At 40.7% G+C, this 17,334-nt stretch overlaps 1 protein-coding gene across 3 annotated transcripts; it reads right to left on the bottom strand.

Moving 5' to 3' along the window:
- Positions 1–1,084: 1,084 nt before the first annotated feature.
- On the bottom strand, positions 1,085–16,989 carry cramp1 (cramped chromatin regulator 1). 3 transcript variants are annotated; one of them, XM_030140523.1, is made up of 20 exons: positions 16,883–16,989; positions 14,716–15,101; positions 13,128–13,327; positions 12,843–12,996; positions 12,465–12,548; positions 12,236–12,284; positions 12,025–12,110; positions 11,178–11,301; positions 10,939–11,020; positions 9,385–10,329; positions 8,303–8,480; positions 8,026–8,198; positions 7,874–7,948; positions 7,671–7,752; positions 7,370–7,480; positions 7,068–7,225; positions 6,772–6,958; positions 5,976–6,143; positions 4,102–4,247; positions 1,085–2,746 (listed from the first exon to the last, which is right to left on the bottom strand). In XM_030140523.1, the coding sequence occupies exons 2-20, from the start codon at positions 15,098–15,100 to the stop codon at positions 2,633–2,635; spliced, it is 3,501 nt and encodes a 1,166-aa protein (XP_029996383.1). In that variant the 5' UTR covers position 15,101; positions 16,883–16,989; the 3' UTR covers positions 1,085–2,632. The 3 variants fall into 3 exon arrangements, with proteins under 3 accessions (XP_029996383.1, XP_029996381.1, XP_029996380.1); XM_030140521.1 differs by lacking the exon at positions 16,883–16,989 and adding an exon at positions 15,484–15,622 and having other exon boundaries at positions 14,725–15,101; XM_030140520.1 differs by lacking the exon at positions 16,883–16,989 and adding an exon at positions 15,484–15,622.
- Positions 16,990–17,334: the final 345 nt, after the last annotated feature.

Here is a 17,334-nt window from a genome sequence, read left to right on the forward strand (position 1 = left end):
ATTACACTTCATTTTAAAATGTTCATATTTGTTGAGGTTATTCATGTTTTTGTGAAATGTTAGTTTTAGTGTAAATACAGTGAAATGACAAGAAAATGTTTACATTTACAAAGAAAAATTTGGAGTTGTGATCATTTATAGGTTATTGTGATAGTATTTTACTGATCCGACCCACTTGAGATTAAATTGGTCTGTATATGGAAACTGAACTAAAATGATAGTCTTCAGTGTAATTTTTGCATTTCACAAATTCATTCCAGGGGCCAGATTGGACCCTTTGGCGGGCTGGATTTAGCCCCCGGGCCACATGTTTGACACCTGTGATCTATTGGAAGGAAACACTGCTTATTTCTGCTCAGTAAATGTCAGTTAAATGTGTTCAGCTGCATTTTCCAACATAATGGAAGCTCAGCAACATCACAATTCCCTTTGTTTTTTCTGTTTCTAATGAATTTATTAAACAAGTTGTTGAATAGTAAATAAATACAGGGTGTCCCATAAGTCTCCATACATAGGAGACATAATACATATGGTTCTAACATGTTTCTTGATATTTCTTCTTTATAGTTCTTCAGCAGTGGAGGACACGCATTGAAATGTGTTCCTGACAAAATGGCAGTCATATAGCGCATATTATATAAATAAAAAGGGTTTATGTCAAGAAACGTTTAATTTTCCTATGTATGGAGACTTATGGGACACCCTGTATTAAATGGTTCATTTTAGGTTTTCAGTCTAACAAACCTTGCTAGTAATATTCCAAAAACCTGTACTGTACCTACTGTAAAACTTAAACCAATTCTCCCACACAAAGTAACAACGATGAATGCCAAACTGTTTTTTTATAACTATCTTTATCCACAGAATAAAAACACCTTTTACAAACTGAACATTTTAAACAACAGGTTTTTCCTTTTAGATGTCATCTTAATATTAAGTTAAACAGAAAACACTTTTTCTGAAATGTTAACAATAAATAGTCCAAATAACAATTTACATTATGTTACAAAAGCGCAGTGAATACTGGAATTGCAATTGTACAAATAAACCCTTCAACAGGACAAAAAAAAAAAAGCCTGCCAAATGCAAAGACAAAACCTGCTGTTTATTCCTTATTAAGAATCATCTTCATTGTTTTCTATCTAGTGTAAGATAAAGCCTTTTCACATTTCTCACCCAAAGAATAAATATATCACAAGAGTTTTTATTTTGTCATGTTTAAAATCCTGTTTATGACATGACGGCAGCACTCTTGCACAGTTTACACTCATGGAGATGAAGATGAAGTTTAACGTTACAATACTGCATACTGATGTTGGCTGATTGAAATCTGAAGAATGTGTGAATGTAAGGAATCCGGGCTTCTACATGGTACGAGTGCATGTGGCAAACGCTGCATCCATTGTAACAGAATGTATTCACCTCATCGTATAAAGGGGCTGAATGTGGTTTTACTAGTGATTTAAAAAAAAAAAAAAAAAAGACAAAGGAGTGTTAATTATGGCTTTAGTGTTTGACTTTATAACGCACCTGACCTGACCAACTCTTCTGGATTTGAAATGGAGTGTAACTACTGATTTATCTAAGTCGCTGGTAATAAATAAAAGGTTTGTCACATTTTGGGTTAAACATGTCTAAATCCTTAACTGAAAACAGCACAACTTTATTTGACTTAAGGACTGCAAGATACAAGTTTAAGAAAAAAAAAAAAAAAAAAGCAGGTGTGTTCATCACTTCACTTAGATCTGATTATTCCCAATTATTGTGACGAGTAAAATGAGACCAAAATGTTAAAACGGATCATCTGAGACAGGTTATTTCTTCTCGGCCTCTTTGTGCAATGGGAATCATCTCAACGTACATTAAAACCCCTGAAAAGATAATCACTGCAGATGATCACATCTGTAGAGCGACTACAGTGTGTTAAAACTACCAAATTTTCACAAACGCAAGCTGCCATTTTACATGTGATATCTGACTGTGACAAACACGGGGAACATGTTTCTCTATAAAAACGGAGCCAATCAAACCTGAACCAAAGATGGTGATCTTGAACACAAGCACACGGTTTTGGCCGTCCTAATGTGTTGTGCTCTACTTTTGCAACCAAGGCGAGAGTAACAAACTATGGCGAGTTGCATTGAACATATCAAACCTTCTTAAATCTCCCGAACAGCAGCTGTTTGCCACCGGCTGGGACCTGAACTGCACATTTTGGTGGATTTTTCCACATTCTGGGGGGGGTTAATCTGAGACAGACACACATATAGAGCAGGAAGAGACATAAAAGAGAAAATATTTTGTTCAGATATGGCATAGTATTCTCCTGTACATGAGGTTGTTTTTTGTAAACACTATTTTTTTTAAGTGTTTGTATTTAAAGGGCATTTCACCTTAAAGAACAGTTCAGTGAAACCAACATGTTAGAACAATGGTCAATGTTCACTGCTATTATTGCACTTTAACAAACGGGGTCAGGGATGGCTTTAAGGGGTTGGTCTTTTCTCCACAGCAGCCTTTTCCTCCCGAGGAGCAAAGGCATAGTGGGGACAGTTTAGGCGACAAGGGAGAAGCCTTTCCTCGTGTCCTCCAGATGGCCGTGGGTTGGTGGAGCAGGTTGCTTGCTTCTTCCTCAGGGAGGTGGGATGGAGGGCTCGGCCACCGCCAGCTCCTGAGCCAGGTCATTGAAGCGAGCGATGTAGTCCACACTGCTCTCGCTCATCATACAAGCAAGCTGAGAGTCCATCTGCAACAAAACACACAGAATGTTTATTGACAACAGCCTGAACAGTGAGAGACAACGCTGCAGAAAATTCAATTTAAAAGAGGAAGCCTCTATATTTAGTTCATTTATAAGACTTGGCTTCAGTGAAGTTACTAAAGGTTTCATGACTTCCAATTTCCCGAGTAGACAGCTGCGTTGCCAAAGCCAATCTGACGCCAATTAATTCATATTAAACCATTAGGCACTAATGGGCTGGACAATGATGTAAAGAGTTTACAACCTCATATCTTTTACACCTTTTGTGTCAGGTTGAATAAGAGCTCAAAGTAAGCCCTAAATCTCAAAATCAGGCACTTTGTCAAAATACATCTTTTCCAAAGGGTTTAAAAAAAACACAAATCACAATGTTTCATTCAGGCCTTTTAACATGGAAAAAATAATAATTTGACACTGAATTGAAACAATTATTGACATTAACTGACATGTTTATCTTTTCACGTTTATGGACATACCACCCCACTGTACAACAAACTGGCACCATTTGCTTTAACATCTAAATCACATACACAAATCTTTTATGAGTGTACAGAACAGCAGCTCTAATAAAGCACACTACAAAGCTCATGTGCAACATATCCTGTTTGCATTCTCATGTGTGTCCTGTTTGTCTAACATCAGAATCCTTTCACAACTATTTTTATACACCAGACCTATTTTTGTTGGACCTACTCATGTCTTTAAAGTGTAAAAAACGTTTTTACTTGTAAACAAAAGACCTACATTTACTGACCATTGCCTTAATACTGATAAAACCAAACCAAATCAGTTATCTAAATAACTAATAACTATCCAGATAAATTTACTCCACTGCTCTGAGTGTCTGACGTAAACATATTTCTAATGTTTCCATATAGCAATAGAGGGTTACTGTAGAAGTTGTAAAGGAGAGAGTGAGTGAGAATGAAGAGACAAAATTGAGAGAGAACAAAACAGCAGCTCTGATTCCACTGGACAGGAAAACCGAAACGCAGATGTGACAGAGCCGGATTAGAGCTGTAACGTGATTCATCTGGATCCTGTGTCCATGAGATGCTATATAACACCTCTGAATCCACAGGTATTTGTATGCTGAGATGACCCAATGGGCTCTAGTGCTCACCGACTGTCTGACAGTTCCATTTTGATGGTGGCATGATCACAATATTAGTATGTAATGTCACTGTCATACAGTAAAACACTGACTCTGGGTGGTAGTTGACCAGTCTGTGTACTACAGCAGGTGTATTTGCACAAAAGACAAACAAAAAAAACCATGAAAGTGTGCAATTAGAAAGTAAATTTGCCTGTTTCAGTATCTTAAAGAGACTTCATCTTACTTCTGCTACATCAGGAAGGCCACGGGATTGAAAGGAATCATGGGAGTTGCAATCCAAGAGGCTAGGGCCGAGCAAAGCTGTGCCACTGGAGGGGCCAGAGGGGGTGAGGGTGGTCCGCCTACCCTTATCAGGGGAGACCATGCTGGCTGGAGAAAAAAAGAAATAGAGACAGTGATGAGGACTGACAACACAAATAAAGAGGAAACAAATCTATGTTCACACTGCAGCAAGAAGTCCACAGCATTCAGTCACACCATAAGGCAGTTAATACGTGAAAACACAAAAAAGTTAAGTGTCTGGCATGTATTGTGATACGAGTTCTTCACGGCTACCATTTCCTGAATTCCAATCAATATGACTTTGGCTCACATCATCACATCAGTGTATAGTTTTTACTGTTTTAACCAACACAAACATTTTTATTACATTCCATTTAGAGCTGCACAATATATCGTTTGAGGATCAACGTCACAATGTGCGTGTGCGCAATAGTCACATCGCAGGTCCTGCAATGTAGGAGGCAAATGAACTCAATGTGTTCTCATCTAATTTCAAGGGTACCTGACACACACTGCACATAGCAATCCACCAATCACAATTGTTCTTAATCAGTTTGGAGTGAGTCACTGGTAACAACATTGCAACATGAGCAATGAACCAGGGAAAAATCACTGTAAATGAAGACTTGGTGCAAAAAAGAAAAGCAACATCAGTTATCTGGAATTATTTCGGCTACATGAAGGACGATACTGAAACACGTGTTCTGTGTTGACAGTGCCTTCCACCTGTTGCCACAAGGAGAGGAAACACAACTAATTAGTTTGACCATTTACATCTGCACCACACAGCTATTATATCCTGAGTATCTTTTCATATCGTTATATATATTGCAGGGTTAAAAAAAAATAAAAAATCGGAATGTCGTTTTTTTCCAACATCATGCAGCTCTAATTCCATTTGTGGCTGTCTCATTAATTTGTGAGTGTTTACTAAGCCTTACATAGGGGATGCTCTGTAAAGGTGTTTGTGAAAAGCACTATTCAGACTGGATTAGTTTTACATGGGCACGTGGGGTAATGCCACTTGACCACAGGATGTCGATAATATTAATTGCCAAGTCTCACGGGATAAGAAATATCAGTAAAACTACCACAAGTGGGAGGCGTAAATCCATTCACGCACCGCTGTCCCCTCCTGTCATCATGTGTGTATGATGTTGCTTTCCAATTAGGCTTGAATGTCCAAAACAGAGCCTGTCTCGGGCCGCATATTTTTGTCCGAACCTGACCCGTGCCCAACACTGTTGCGTCCAAACCCGACCCAAACCCGACAGGGACTTCAATGTTTGTGTCTGAACCCGATCAATTGAAGCCAGTTGTTTCCATATTTATGTCATAGATTGTCATTAAATTTACTCGTTTACACATTTGTGGTATGTGAACAGTACCAATATTAAAATGACTACATGCGCAAAGAATGCTTTGTGTTGCCACTACAGAAACGAAACCTGGGACTTGAGGTGACACGAAGTTTCACACGCACTTGTCCAACTGCCTACTGGAAAACTGAGTGTTTCATCAAGAGCCTCCATGCTTCAAAATCCACAAAAGAACAAGTTTGTAAACATGATATGACAGAATATTTACACACATTAACTACTGGTCTATTCACACAGGACTAGTATTACCTGGGGGAGTTTTCCTGGACCCTTTTACAGAAGGTAAAAGTCAAAGTAATCATTACTGACATTGTATGGTAATAATTACTGACATAGCACATTCGGACGCAACTAAGATCTCTGGCAATTATTACTTTACCCCATGTACCTATGTAAAACTAATCCTGTTCGAATAGGGCTAAAGAGTGAGACTTACACAGGAGGCATCCCAGTGTGGAGTCAGAGGAGTCACTGGGGTACCACTGGGGGTCGTGGCTGGGCGATGGGATCCAACCACGGGACGGGCTGACTGATGGGGAGGAGGCCAAGAGCTTGGAGCCGTCACTGTTGCTCAATTTGGCTGGAGAAAGCGCAGCCTCCTCGCCTGCATTAAGCAATGTACACGGCCATTAGATTACACACACATTTAATAACCTGACAATTTGGAACCTGAGCCAGTTTCATGCTATCATTGGGAATTGATTTTAACGCAATTAGTTCATGGAGTGCCTCTCAAACAAGACGCTTTATACTATAAGGAAGCTGTGTTTAATATTTTAATTTCATGCTTTTCCCATCTCCTTGTCTTGTTGGCTTGTAAAGTGTTTTGTTACAGAATTAAAGATAAACCTTCAAAGGTTTCTGCTCAAATGTCACCAGATACATACAAGGGATGCACCAGTCTGACATTGATAAAACGATATTGGTAACAATATTGACCCAAACAACTGGACAGGATATTACTGACAATGGCTCCAATCCATAGGTCAGTCTGTTCAATAATAAGTCTATTTTACTTGGGTGCAGGTGCATGATTTATTACATTAAAAGCAAATAAATCAATAATTTCAAGTCTGACATTGCTTTATACATTTCAGATTCTTCCATAAAAACTTGCCATACTTCTGATTAATTTCATTCTGGTACTGGATCAGCATTCGGTATTGGCAATGTTGTGACAGTATTGGAAGACAAAACATGAAATTGGAGTCAAGTGACACACATGTACTCACCATAATGTGCAGAGTTGATGGCGATATCAATGATAGAGTCACTGATGTGTGTTTGAGGTTCTCCAGGAGTCAGAGCCTCCTCAGGTGGGCCAGGTAGAGAGATGTCGAGGAGTGAGGCTACGCTAGGGGGTGAGAGCAGTGAGTCTCCACCTCCAGTTGCTCCAGGAGAAGGAGGAGGCAGGCCATTCTGTAAAGTACAGTTGGAACTGTTTTGTGAAATAGCCCAAGCTTTCGTACATTGTAATAGCTGAAATATGACGATTTCACTGATTCTCAAGGTTATAAGTTCTGCTGACCTCTGGGACGTTATGCTGGAGAAGTTCAGAGTCTGGCTGAGCATCTGCAACAGGCGCTTTGCCCAGCACAGTGCTGTTATCGACAGTGGAAGAGTCCAGCTCCTGACAGGGGCTGCCGGGGATGATGCCTGCAGACTTGGCTGCCAGGTCAATGGCACCTGAAATAGGGTAAAAAATAAATAAATAAACACAAGGGATTATAACAACAATCTGCGAATGTCTTTAACACATTAGGCCCTTATTTCATTGTAAATCAAACAGCCTCAGTACTCAGTACAGCCTAAGTTAAAATCAAATCATACTAGAGAGCGGGTTGGCCGCTGTAGAGCTGGGAGGTGCTGAGGAAGCTTTGGACATAAGGGGGCGGGGTGAAGGAGCCAGACGGGGCTGGATTGGCCGGAAGGATCCAGTTCCTGAGGGAAGAAACAGGAAGTGAGAGAGCAAAAGATTAGCTTAGTTGTTGAGACATAGAAATGATATTAGGCAATATGCACTGAGCACACCAGCAGAGCAGATTACCAAAAGAAACTGACACAGTGGCCTAGTTTCAAGAGTATCAGATTATAGTATCGGATAAAGTGATAACAGGCAAATGAAGTGTACCTGTGGCAGAGGAGTTTGAGAGAATGGAAAAGGAGCAGACATGCTGTGGAGTGTCTCCTGTAGTTCGAGGTAACAGTGTTCGCTGTGGAGACAAGAGAAGCAACTAAATGCACAGAAAGTATTCAGCACATCCTGAATCAACAACATGTAAGAAAGAAAAATTTTAAACATTAACACCATTCAGTCCATTATTTTTCTCTTACTTGAACTACAAGTGGTTTCCGAAGTTGTCTGTTTCGAGGTTTTCTCTGTCTTGAAAGGAAAAGATCTGACTGCATCTGTAAAGAACCGAACATATATTAACGTGTGCAAATGGATATCTATGACATAGGCATGATGATGGGCATTTTCTTACACTGATAGAGTCAAGCTGCTGTCTTAAGGCCAGCTCAGCCTCTTTGTTGGGTGAGAACATTCTGTTGTGGCGAGAGCTGTTGGGGGGCAACGTTGTGGGTACAGCGAACACACCACCCTCTGAGTCGCTGCCTGCCGTCGATCCCAGCAGAGAGCGGGGAAGGTTGCGCCCACCTATGATGCAAGACGCAAAGAAAAGTGAAACTATGGTAAGGCTGTGCTTAAGGTAGTGGTAGGAACGGTAATGGCATTACAATATTTGACAAATACACAGATACCTGGACCTCCAGCGGTCGGCAGATGTAGCCTGGCCCCTCGGACAGATGCCTGCTGCCGGCCAAAGCTTGGGCTGCGTACACCTGCTACAGGACCCTTTCCTGGAGGCGTGAGGGCCTGGTTCTGCTCCTCCTGGTGAGTCTTCAGTGGTGATGTTGCTGTGGAGCATAACTCTGGAGCCTAGAGGAGATGAAGGGTTACTCATACCATTTGCCATAAATTCCTAAATAATACAATACTGTCTAAGGTAGCACAAAGTAGGAAGCCAATTTCCAGCGTTAAATTAAGGTGAAAATGCAACAACCTGATTCTTAAATTTGTGTCCAAATGAGCACCCTCAGATTTTCAACTGCATTTCTTTTACAATTTCCAAGTCTTCCACAAGAAGCTTGGTTAAGCTGTGTTCTGTTTTTATGGCCTTAAACTGGAGAATGACCTCCCCTTGAACCTTAGACCAGTTAACACCCTAAGCTTTTCAAAAATAAAGATCTATATTTTTATTTTGGCGTTTAATTCAGGCTAACTCTATGGCATCAGCACTTTATTGTATTAGGATCAAACTGTTTTTATTTGAGTTTTATCCTATTCTGGCCTTTAATTTGGATCAGCTCTGCTACACTACTGCCAGTGTTTTATGATGAAACCACTTGTATTTATGAGTCTGTTTTTGTTCTGCTACTTATTGGTTTTGCCGTTATTGCTCATTTAGAGTAGTGGCTGTCTCAGTGTCTGTTTTGCACTTTGGCATGATAAGTGCAATAACAAAAAGAATTTTAATAATATTAAATTCTAATTGTTAATCATCTCTTCATACATTATCTGTTGCAGTTAAGTGTACTTTGCAATGCAATTTTGTGTATCCACAGGAACAAATATCCTACATGTACGACATGAGGAACCACTTTAAACAACTTAATTCATTTTTGGTTTTTTGATTTCATGACTCCCATATTTGAAAAGTTCAATTTTTCACAGACAGAAAACGCTGCTACATGAGATTCAAATATTTAGTTCCCAAATGCTTTATACGTTAATCTGGCAACCAGCAGCAACAACAACGTCAAAGGTTATACTTAATCCTTACCAAAGGTTTCGGATTGACCTCTGTGGCGATCAGCCTGAGTAGGCAGCGCAGCACCCTGTTTGTCCTGCTGGGTTTGGGCGGATCCATGGCTTGCCCGTTTTCTTGGGTGTTGGATGGAGCGATGGGCTGCCATTCATACTCCAGCTGCAGTTTGCCAGGCTTTCCAAACATCAGGTAAAGTTCAGCAAGAGTGACATTCTCAGAGTCACGGGCGCTCCAGCCCTCCTCTCTGATGTGCTCGACAGTCCGCTCTTTGGCTGCTGAGGTGGAGCCCTGTGGCCCCCCCTCGTCTGTGCCCATCAATGAAGGCTTACAAGGAGGAGTCTGATTGGCCTCTGGGGAAGAGGTGATGATGTTCTGGTCTTCTCTACACTGCTCCAATAAGTTCTCTGCACCACCAGACAACTTGTCGGTGCTTTTGGTCACTGTTACACCACCACTGACTTCTGTGCTGCAGGTCTTGCCCCCCTCAGAGAGTCCAAAGCCATTCCCTTCTTCTCTAGAAGCCACAGTCTGCTGCAAGGAGGCAGGGATAGAAACAGACAGAGGTTTCTTCTCCTCAACCTTTGCTGAACCGTCAGGTGACAGCTCAGGGTTAAGGGGCTCAGTTCGACGGATATCTCCCAGTACAGTCACTGAAGCACCCCCACCTGCAGGAGCATTTCCCCGTCCAGATTTGGAACCAGTACGAAGTGGTGGGGCAGCATGAATGCCCAGGATCTGAGCAGCAGGGAGTTCCTTAGTGTTCAGTCGATTCTTTCCACTTTCTAACCAGTGTACAGTGCAGGAGGCCTTGGAGTGAACCACACGTGCCACTCCAGGCAATGTGGTCAAAGTGCTGCTTTCGGCGGGGAAAAGGAAGAGCTCATCCTGCCGGGATTTGCTGGGAGACGCTTTGCTGGACTGACTGCTATCCAGAGCCTCCCTTTCCATTAGACTCTTTAGCTGGAATCATCAGCGTCAAGGACTCATACAAAAACAGAAATGTTCCTTCAGATATTTACGGATGTAGTGCAACTTCCCAGAAAGTATTTTAGGCACAATAAACCCCACTGTTACACGATGCAGTAGCACACACTGTGGACCAACATTTCCTCCAAGCTGAGGTGTAATATACAAGTCTTTACTAATACTGCTCTACAAAATTTATAACCATGTTGTCTTTTGCAAAGACAGGTGTTATGATACCAGTGAATGTTTGTATTATTCTGATAATTGCAGGCTATTCATACCACTGAATCAAGCTTGAAGGGTTATCATCAGACATTCTGTGTTACTCATGGAAGAAAAAACATGAGAGCCTTAAAACTCTAACCTAATGCATTTATTTGATCATTCATAAAATCTTTGAAAGATATATTTATTATCAGTAACGTGTATAAAGCCAAGTTGTGATTTATTTGACATAAATCATTTTGACATGGTTGGTTGATAATATTATAATGTAATGCAGGAGTGATGGTAAAAGTGATCAGGAACATTCATTTATGCACAAACTTAAAGAAAAATGTGAAAAGTGAACTTTTTTTTTTTGGAAAGTGTTGAAAAGGATACAATCCTCTGGTCATGATACGCCCACTTCTGTTTCAGATATTCAATCAGGCTGGAGACTTTCCTGTGGAGCTCTACCACCATCCTGGAATGGAAAAGCCAAAAACAGTTTACAGAGAGCATAAGCCTCGCTATAAATCTATTCTGTATTCAAGTTGTCAACCCCTCAGTCAACCCTTGCCAAAACTGCTCTAAGGTAGTTTATTATTCCTCTGAGGTATTTGTTAGTGGGCATGTCTGACCTGAGACGAGGGTTGTGGGCCAGACTCTGAACGCGTGCCCAGGAGTGGTTACTGCGTGGCTGGAGCTCCACTGCCACCTTTAGTGGAAGACGCACTGGCTTCTGGTCCTCCTCGTCACTTACTCCTACCAGGACATGAAAACATAGTGTTAATCAGAAGTGACAATGAAGCTTTAGTTGGAAAAATGGTTTTACTAAGGATTTACTCTTGACTGTGTGACTAACAATATGAGGTGAACAAAATGCCAGTAATTTGGCAGAGAAAATGCCACAACCGCACAACAAACTGCACAACAAAACGCTGGACTTGACCAACACAATATTATTAGAATTTTACAGAGAAAGCTCATACTAAAATATCTTTAAAGTTCCATTGCATACGTTAATGCTTATAGAGCAGCACACAATGAGGACAGTTCCAAACTCTAGTCCTGAGGAGAAAACCAAACAAACCAGGACAAGGCCCAAGTTTTTGCACAACTGTGAAAGTAACAACTGACAACATGAGAGAAATGCCAGATGCAAGAGGTGTGATTGTAATTTTCTCAAAGTTTTGCTGGATGTTGAACTGAATGGCGGATGACAGCCGGCCAGACCAGTCATTGACAATATCTCCTTACTGGTCTTCCTCTTCACTTTGCACCCACTGAGTAACCATGGAAACGCTGCTAGCCCACACGCTGCTATTGTTATTGCCAAACCCCGCCCCCACAAACCCAGCGCCTCATCATCATCACAGTTTGTATTTTCAGCACGGATGTTTGTTTACTTTGTATGCCCTCTCTGTATTTACAGCATGTGTGTGTATGAAAAGTGCATGTTGGGTGTCAGTGTATGCACATGCTCACCATCTGGATCACAAAGTTTTTTCAGTGCACGGCACATGGGTGCTTTGATTCGTAAATTCCTCCCTTTGGAGCGCACCGTAGTGGCCCTGATCAAAAACACAGAGCAAATACATTTTTTAAAGGACAACTTTATCTTTACATTTCTGTGTAATTTGACTTAAATATGGCAAAAAATATGACCAGCAACTTCTTTTTACTATTAGTGACTTACCCCTGTTGGATGAGTTCATTCAATTTCGCCACATTCTTATCATCCATTACTGCAAAACAACAAAAGACAAAACCAGAGAGACATTTACAACATTGTTCCTTAGGAGTCGCCGTCCCCCATGACTGGGAGTATGCAGCACTTAATTACATCCCTTGTGTCCAAAACTAACAAGAGCAAAACACTGACACATAACCACCTCTAAAAACACATATGTACAACCTCTACTTACATCCCCCGACTTTTTTGCGGAGCTCAGCGTAGCAGATGAGACCATATAGCTCTTGAGAAGATTTCTTTAGCACACGGGAATACACTGAGGAGTAAAGAGAGGGTGACACTCACAACCAGCATCTAGTGTGTGTATGCTACATGAAGATAACACAACAGCAACTAGGGTTTTGGCTTTCTGTTGGGGTTTAAGCTTATCTGAAGCTATTCCTTTACACGTGTATTAGGAAACAGACACTAAATAACAAATAGCTTAGATAAATATAGTGGGACAGGAGGGCAGGGGACATATTGATATTTCAAATTAATGTTCAATATCAGGAAGAAAATCCCTAAAATTTCATTAGAACTACATTAAATGACATTAAAGGCAGCTCACCATTGGCAAAGTCGATGTGTTTGGAGATCTTGTGCCAGGTGCGATAGTAGAAGTGGCGAACCTGTTCCTTGTTCTTCACCATGTTGGCTGGTTTGCCTCTCTTCTTGTATTTCATTGCAATATTGTTCTGGATAGCCTCAAAATCTTTCCCATACTGTAGATAACAGTAGCAGAGATTAGCATAATGATGTATATGAAGAGATAATTTAATCTTGTACTGTCTCATGATTCACAACACACTAAAAATAACACAGTACAGACAATCTATTAAGTTCCATACTCTACCTCATAAAGACCCTCAAAAAAGCTGTTTTTGTCCTCGGCACTCCAAGACTCCCACTGGCGACGAGCCCTCTTCTGGTTACCAGCTTGCTCCTCCTTCTCAACAGACCCCTGGCCCTTCGATGCCTTAGACACTCCTGTGGAGCCGGCCACAGGCCCCGACTGTCCCACTGCCCCCTGGGAGGAAGAGCCATTCTCTGTGCCTGTACGGAAGGGAGAAGGAGACCAAAAACTCATCAGTCGGGACACACAATGAAAAAATATAACATAAAAATACATAGTAAACATGTGAGGACTAAGCTGAACATTTTGGTTAACTATTCTTATTATTTTTCATTGAACAAGAGAAAAACAAATGCAATTACAGTTCTGATGTGTGTGGTTTTGGAAAGGTTTCAATACATGCATACAAAGCCACCCACAGCCATTTGATTACACTGCACAACCTGCAGCGCATCCCCTTGTGCGGTTAAGTTTTGGCAAGGAGGCAGGAAAAGTAATCAGACCCTATGGCCAGGTCTACAGTACACAGGTCCAAAACCAACTTGTGGTGAGCTTGGATGGCCAATTTTACCCCAGCAAAGAGTACAAAGCCAGCACGCATTAATACACAGAACCAGTTAATGATGTAACATTGAATTGTAAATGAAGATTTCATCCAAAAAGGATGTTCATTTACAAATGCAATAAATGTGCAGTTCATATGCACTAATGTGTCTCTTTTCAAAACAGACACTGACTCAAAATAAATAGAATTTCTTCTGTCAAAATGGAGACACTCATACATTATAAATGTAATTGAGGAAATAAATTCCAAATATATTTGCATCTTTCTCTTTTAGTATCTATCAGATTACACTATCTACATTCTGTATATTTTCTTTTTAGTCAGATCTGAGTGTAATTCATTGTTAAAGCCATATTCAGAGATGGAATTAACTTTTAAGCCAACATAAAGACACACATAGGACAGTCATTTTGTATGTCACCAAGTCAGTGCACCAATCAAAAATCAAATAAAAATATAAAGTGCAACCCCGTGGTGTATGAAAATCAAAATAACATCAATTAATATTGTGTTCATAGGTCATTTCTGTCACAACTGTCTATTGCAACAAATTGAAACTATTGATGAAATTATAAATAATTAAATTATTGTGCAATTGATTCTTGAAAACAGGCCATTTACTGTGTAGCTTTAATGTATTATGGACACACTGCTCGCCCTCATACCACAACAATGTTTATAAGTATCACACTGAAAGCCTTGTTTTTAAAAACAGTCGCACATAAAAAAAAAACAGGAAAAAAAAGAAAGAAAAATTTAGTCATATGACATCCTAATTAAAGTTGTGGTCTGTAACTTTTATAAGTAATTTTTTAGGTGGTGTTGCAACTTTGAGGAGTCAGAACTGTCTCCTGAGTCCAGGGCAGTGGCCCAGAGGGAGCACACAGCAACAAAGCACTGCCCCTCAGAGCATCAGACCACCCATCACTGGTAAACAAACTGGAAACACACTGACACTGTTAAAAGTGACAGCAGCCCCCCCTGCTAATCCCACATTTCCACACTTTTCTATAAACTGGTCACCTGCGGTACCTTTCGATTTTGCCCCGCCATGTCCATTGATGGTCGAGCCGATTGAATCCTTCCGGATCCGTTTACTCGGAGGTCTAACGCTTGATCGTAGAAAATGATGCTGGTCGTGACACGGAGGGGTGGACTCCGCTGAGGTCTGTGGCTGCTGGGTCGAGCTGTGCCCGGTTCGGTTCGGTGGAGAGGAGGAGAGGACCGAAGCTGAACCGGGGCTGAGACCCGTGGTTGATGGATTAAGAATTTCCACTCCGTCGTCTCCCTTTGTACTGCGCTCCTCGCTCGCCTGCTCTCCGCTCTCCTCCTCGTCGCAACCTTCGGGCTTTCTGGACGGATTCCTCCTCCCATCGACACCGATCCCCTCCCTGGAGCCCGGTGTCATGCTGCCAAAACACATTTGGGGGGAAATTGTCACATTAAGAGCAAAGCGGTGTGCAAAATTAACTTCTAAAGACGACGTTCACTGTCTCTCAACATGGCCGCCGCTGTTTGTTTCAAATCCCCTCTTCGGTCCCGACAAAACAACACCAAATATTTTCATTTAACGACTTGATTTAATTTATATTCATCAACCATAATACTTTAGTAACTGAGCACAGTGTTTTACCATGTGTCTTTCGGCCAAAATGGGCAACATTTTAGGTTAAATTTCAACTAAATTCAAATGCGAGCGCTTTTCAGTTTAGCGCCCTGCAGAAACGACAACGAAAACCCCTCGGTGCATTCGACCTCTAAATAAAGTGTTTATTTTAAAGATAATTTTACCCATTTTCATGCTCTTCGGTAGTAGGCGACGTCTTCTTTCTCTTCACCATGGGTCCGACCGGTTTGACTCGCTATTTTTAATCAAATTGAGCATAATAAAACCCAGACCGATCTCTCCGCTTTCTGCCCTCTCCTTGCTCCAGCCTCGACTGAGCTGAACTCTCTGCGCAGTTCAACTGTTTTCTATCAGCAACAACATTACTCAGTGCTTTTTTCTAACAAAAAATTAAACTATACAACCACAGACAAACACGAGATATTTACTGCATATGATGAGGAAGATTTTACTGTGGCACCTTTCAGTTGAGCTCATAAGAAATGATGAGCATAGATAGTTTTATTAACCCGTATGCAAGTGGACTTTGCTTGTCACTACGTCACCGTTGCCTGCAGAAATTATGTCTGCAAACCAATTTATTTAATGTGTATTATACAGTTCTAAAACTTTTTGACAGTACCATTCCTATGGCATTATTATTGTCTCATTCAAATGAGTATTCTAGTGTCAAAGCAGTTTATAGTCAGGTGTGCGGTGCCCATCAATTACCTACAGTATTGCATTGAAAAACTATTATCATGTGTATACTGCACAGACTGAATGGGATTTTGTTTGTCTGATCGACATGCAACAACTTATATATGGTTAAATGTAATCTAAGTTTGTAGTGGAGAGGGGTGCAGCAAAAGAAAGCCAAACAAAGAATGATTAATTGGATATGATAATAGAGTCTGTGTATGACAGGGAGGTAGGGTTAATTTAACAACAGAGCCAGCCTTCAAATCTGTATTATTTGTATCATCACACTTGTAATTTTCACCAAGAAAATTCCCCAAGTCAAAGCATATAACAGATCTAAAGGCATTAAGAACAACTTGTCAACTTTGTTTGGATTCAGCAGTGACATTGAAAACCTCCAAGAATAAGCATTTTCAAAATTAACTTATGAACGTGACTGTCATTGAGTTTCTACCCAGAATTTGAGTGTCATTTTAGTGGAACTTGGCATTAACCAAACTTGCAAATACTACACAGAATGACTTTATGTCAAGTATTCCTAGAAATTGTATAGTCCAGGTAGTGTTTCAAATGGTGTAGCTACAGGCTCGTATTGAGTTATATTTATAGAGTTACAAGTAATTTATGTTACAGATGTGTGACAGTCGTTAATTATACAAATAATGTAGTTGACATACTTGTAACAAGCTCTATGAGAATCGTCTCCTCATATATAACGTGGTACTTAGCATGGCTGCTGTTGTTGGCTAGCTAACAACAACAACGCTGCCATTGTCGAAGAAACCGTAAACATCACAAAGCTGTTTCTAACATCATTAACATCCAAAGCAGACCCTAAAGCGGTTTGTTAGATGACTAAGACTATTAAAGTTTTCACATTACCTGCAGTGGAAGCCTGTTGGTGCTAGTCCCAAATGAGACACACGATAGCATTGCTATCTGACGGCTGCCTCCCAGCTTGTTCCGGATGACAGTTCCTGCAAATCGATTCCCCACGCGCTTTGGCACGCCCACTACAACTCGAAAACAAACCCTGCAATTGGTCGGGCGTACACGAGGACGACGGTTAAAGTTTGATTGACGGAAAACACGACCAATTGTTAGTAAGAGAGTGCATAGAAAGGACCAATCGTCATTCTTTTCCTGTCAAGTTTTTTTTAAGAATTGAAGGGTTTTAACTTTATCAATATTTGCTTTGAGTGCATTAAATCAATATACTACTTGAGCAATGAAAATTATCTTTCCTGAAAAATGTTTTCAATAAAGTCAATATCACCAATACATATTTACATCGTCATTGAATAAAGGATTTTTGGCGCTCTAAAAATAAGTTC

This window comes from Sphaeramia orbicularis, chromosome 8 (genome assembly GCF_902148855.1).
Source record: "Sphaeramia orbicularis chromosome 8, fSphaOr1.1, whole genome shotgun sequence".
In the NCBI taxonomy this organism is placed as follows: domain Eukaryota; kingdom Metazoa; phylum Chordata; class Actinopteri; order Kurtiformes; family Apogonidae; genus Sphaeramia; species Sphaeramia orbicularis.

Coding starts and splice junctions, on each gene's coding strand:
- cramp1 (XM_030140520.1), bottom strand. CDS start 15,533: ATGGTGAAGAGAAAGAAGACGTCGCCTACTACCGAAGAGCATGAAAAT. Junction 15,102..15,483: donor ACCGAAGAGCATGAAAATGG/GTAAAATTATCT, acceptor GTGTTTTGGCAG/CATGACACCGGGCTCCAGGG. Junction 7,949..8,025: donor AGCAGCTTGACTCTATCAGT/GTAAGAAAATGC, acceptor GGTTCTTTACAG/ATGCAGTCAGATCTTTTCCT.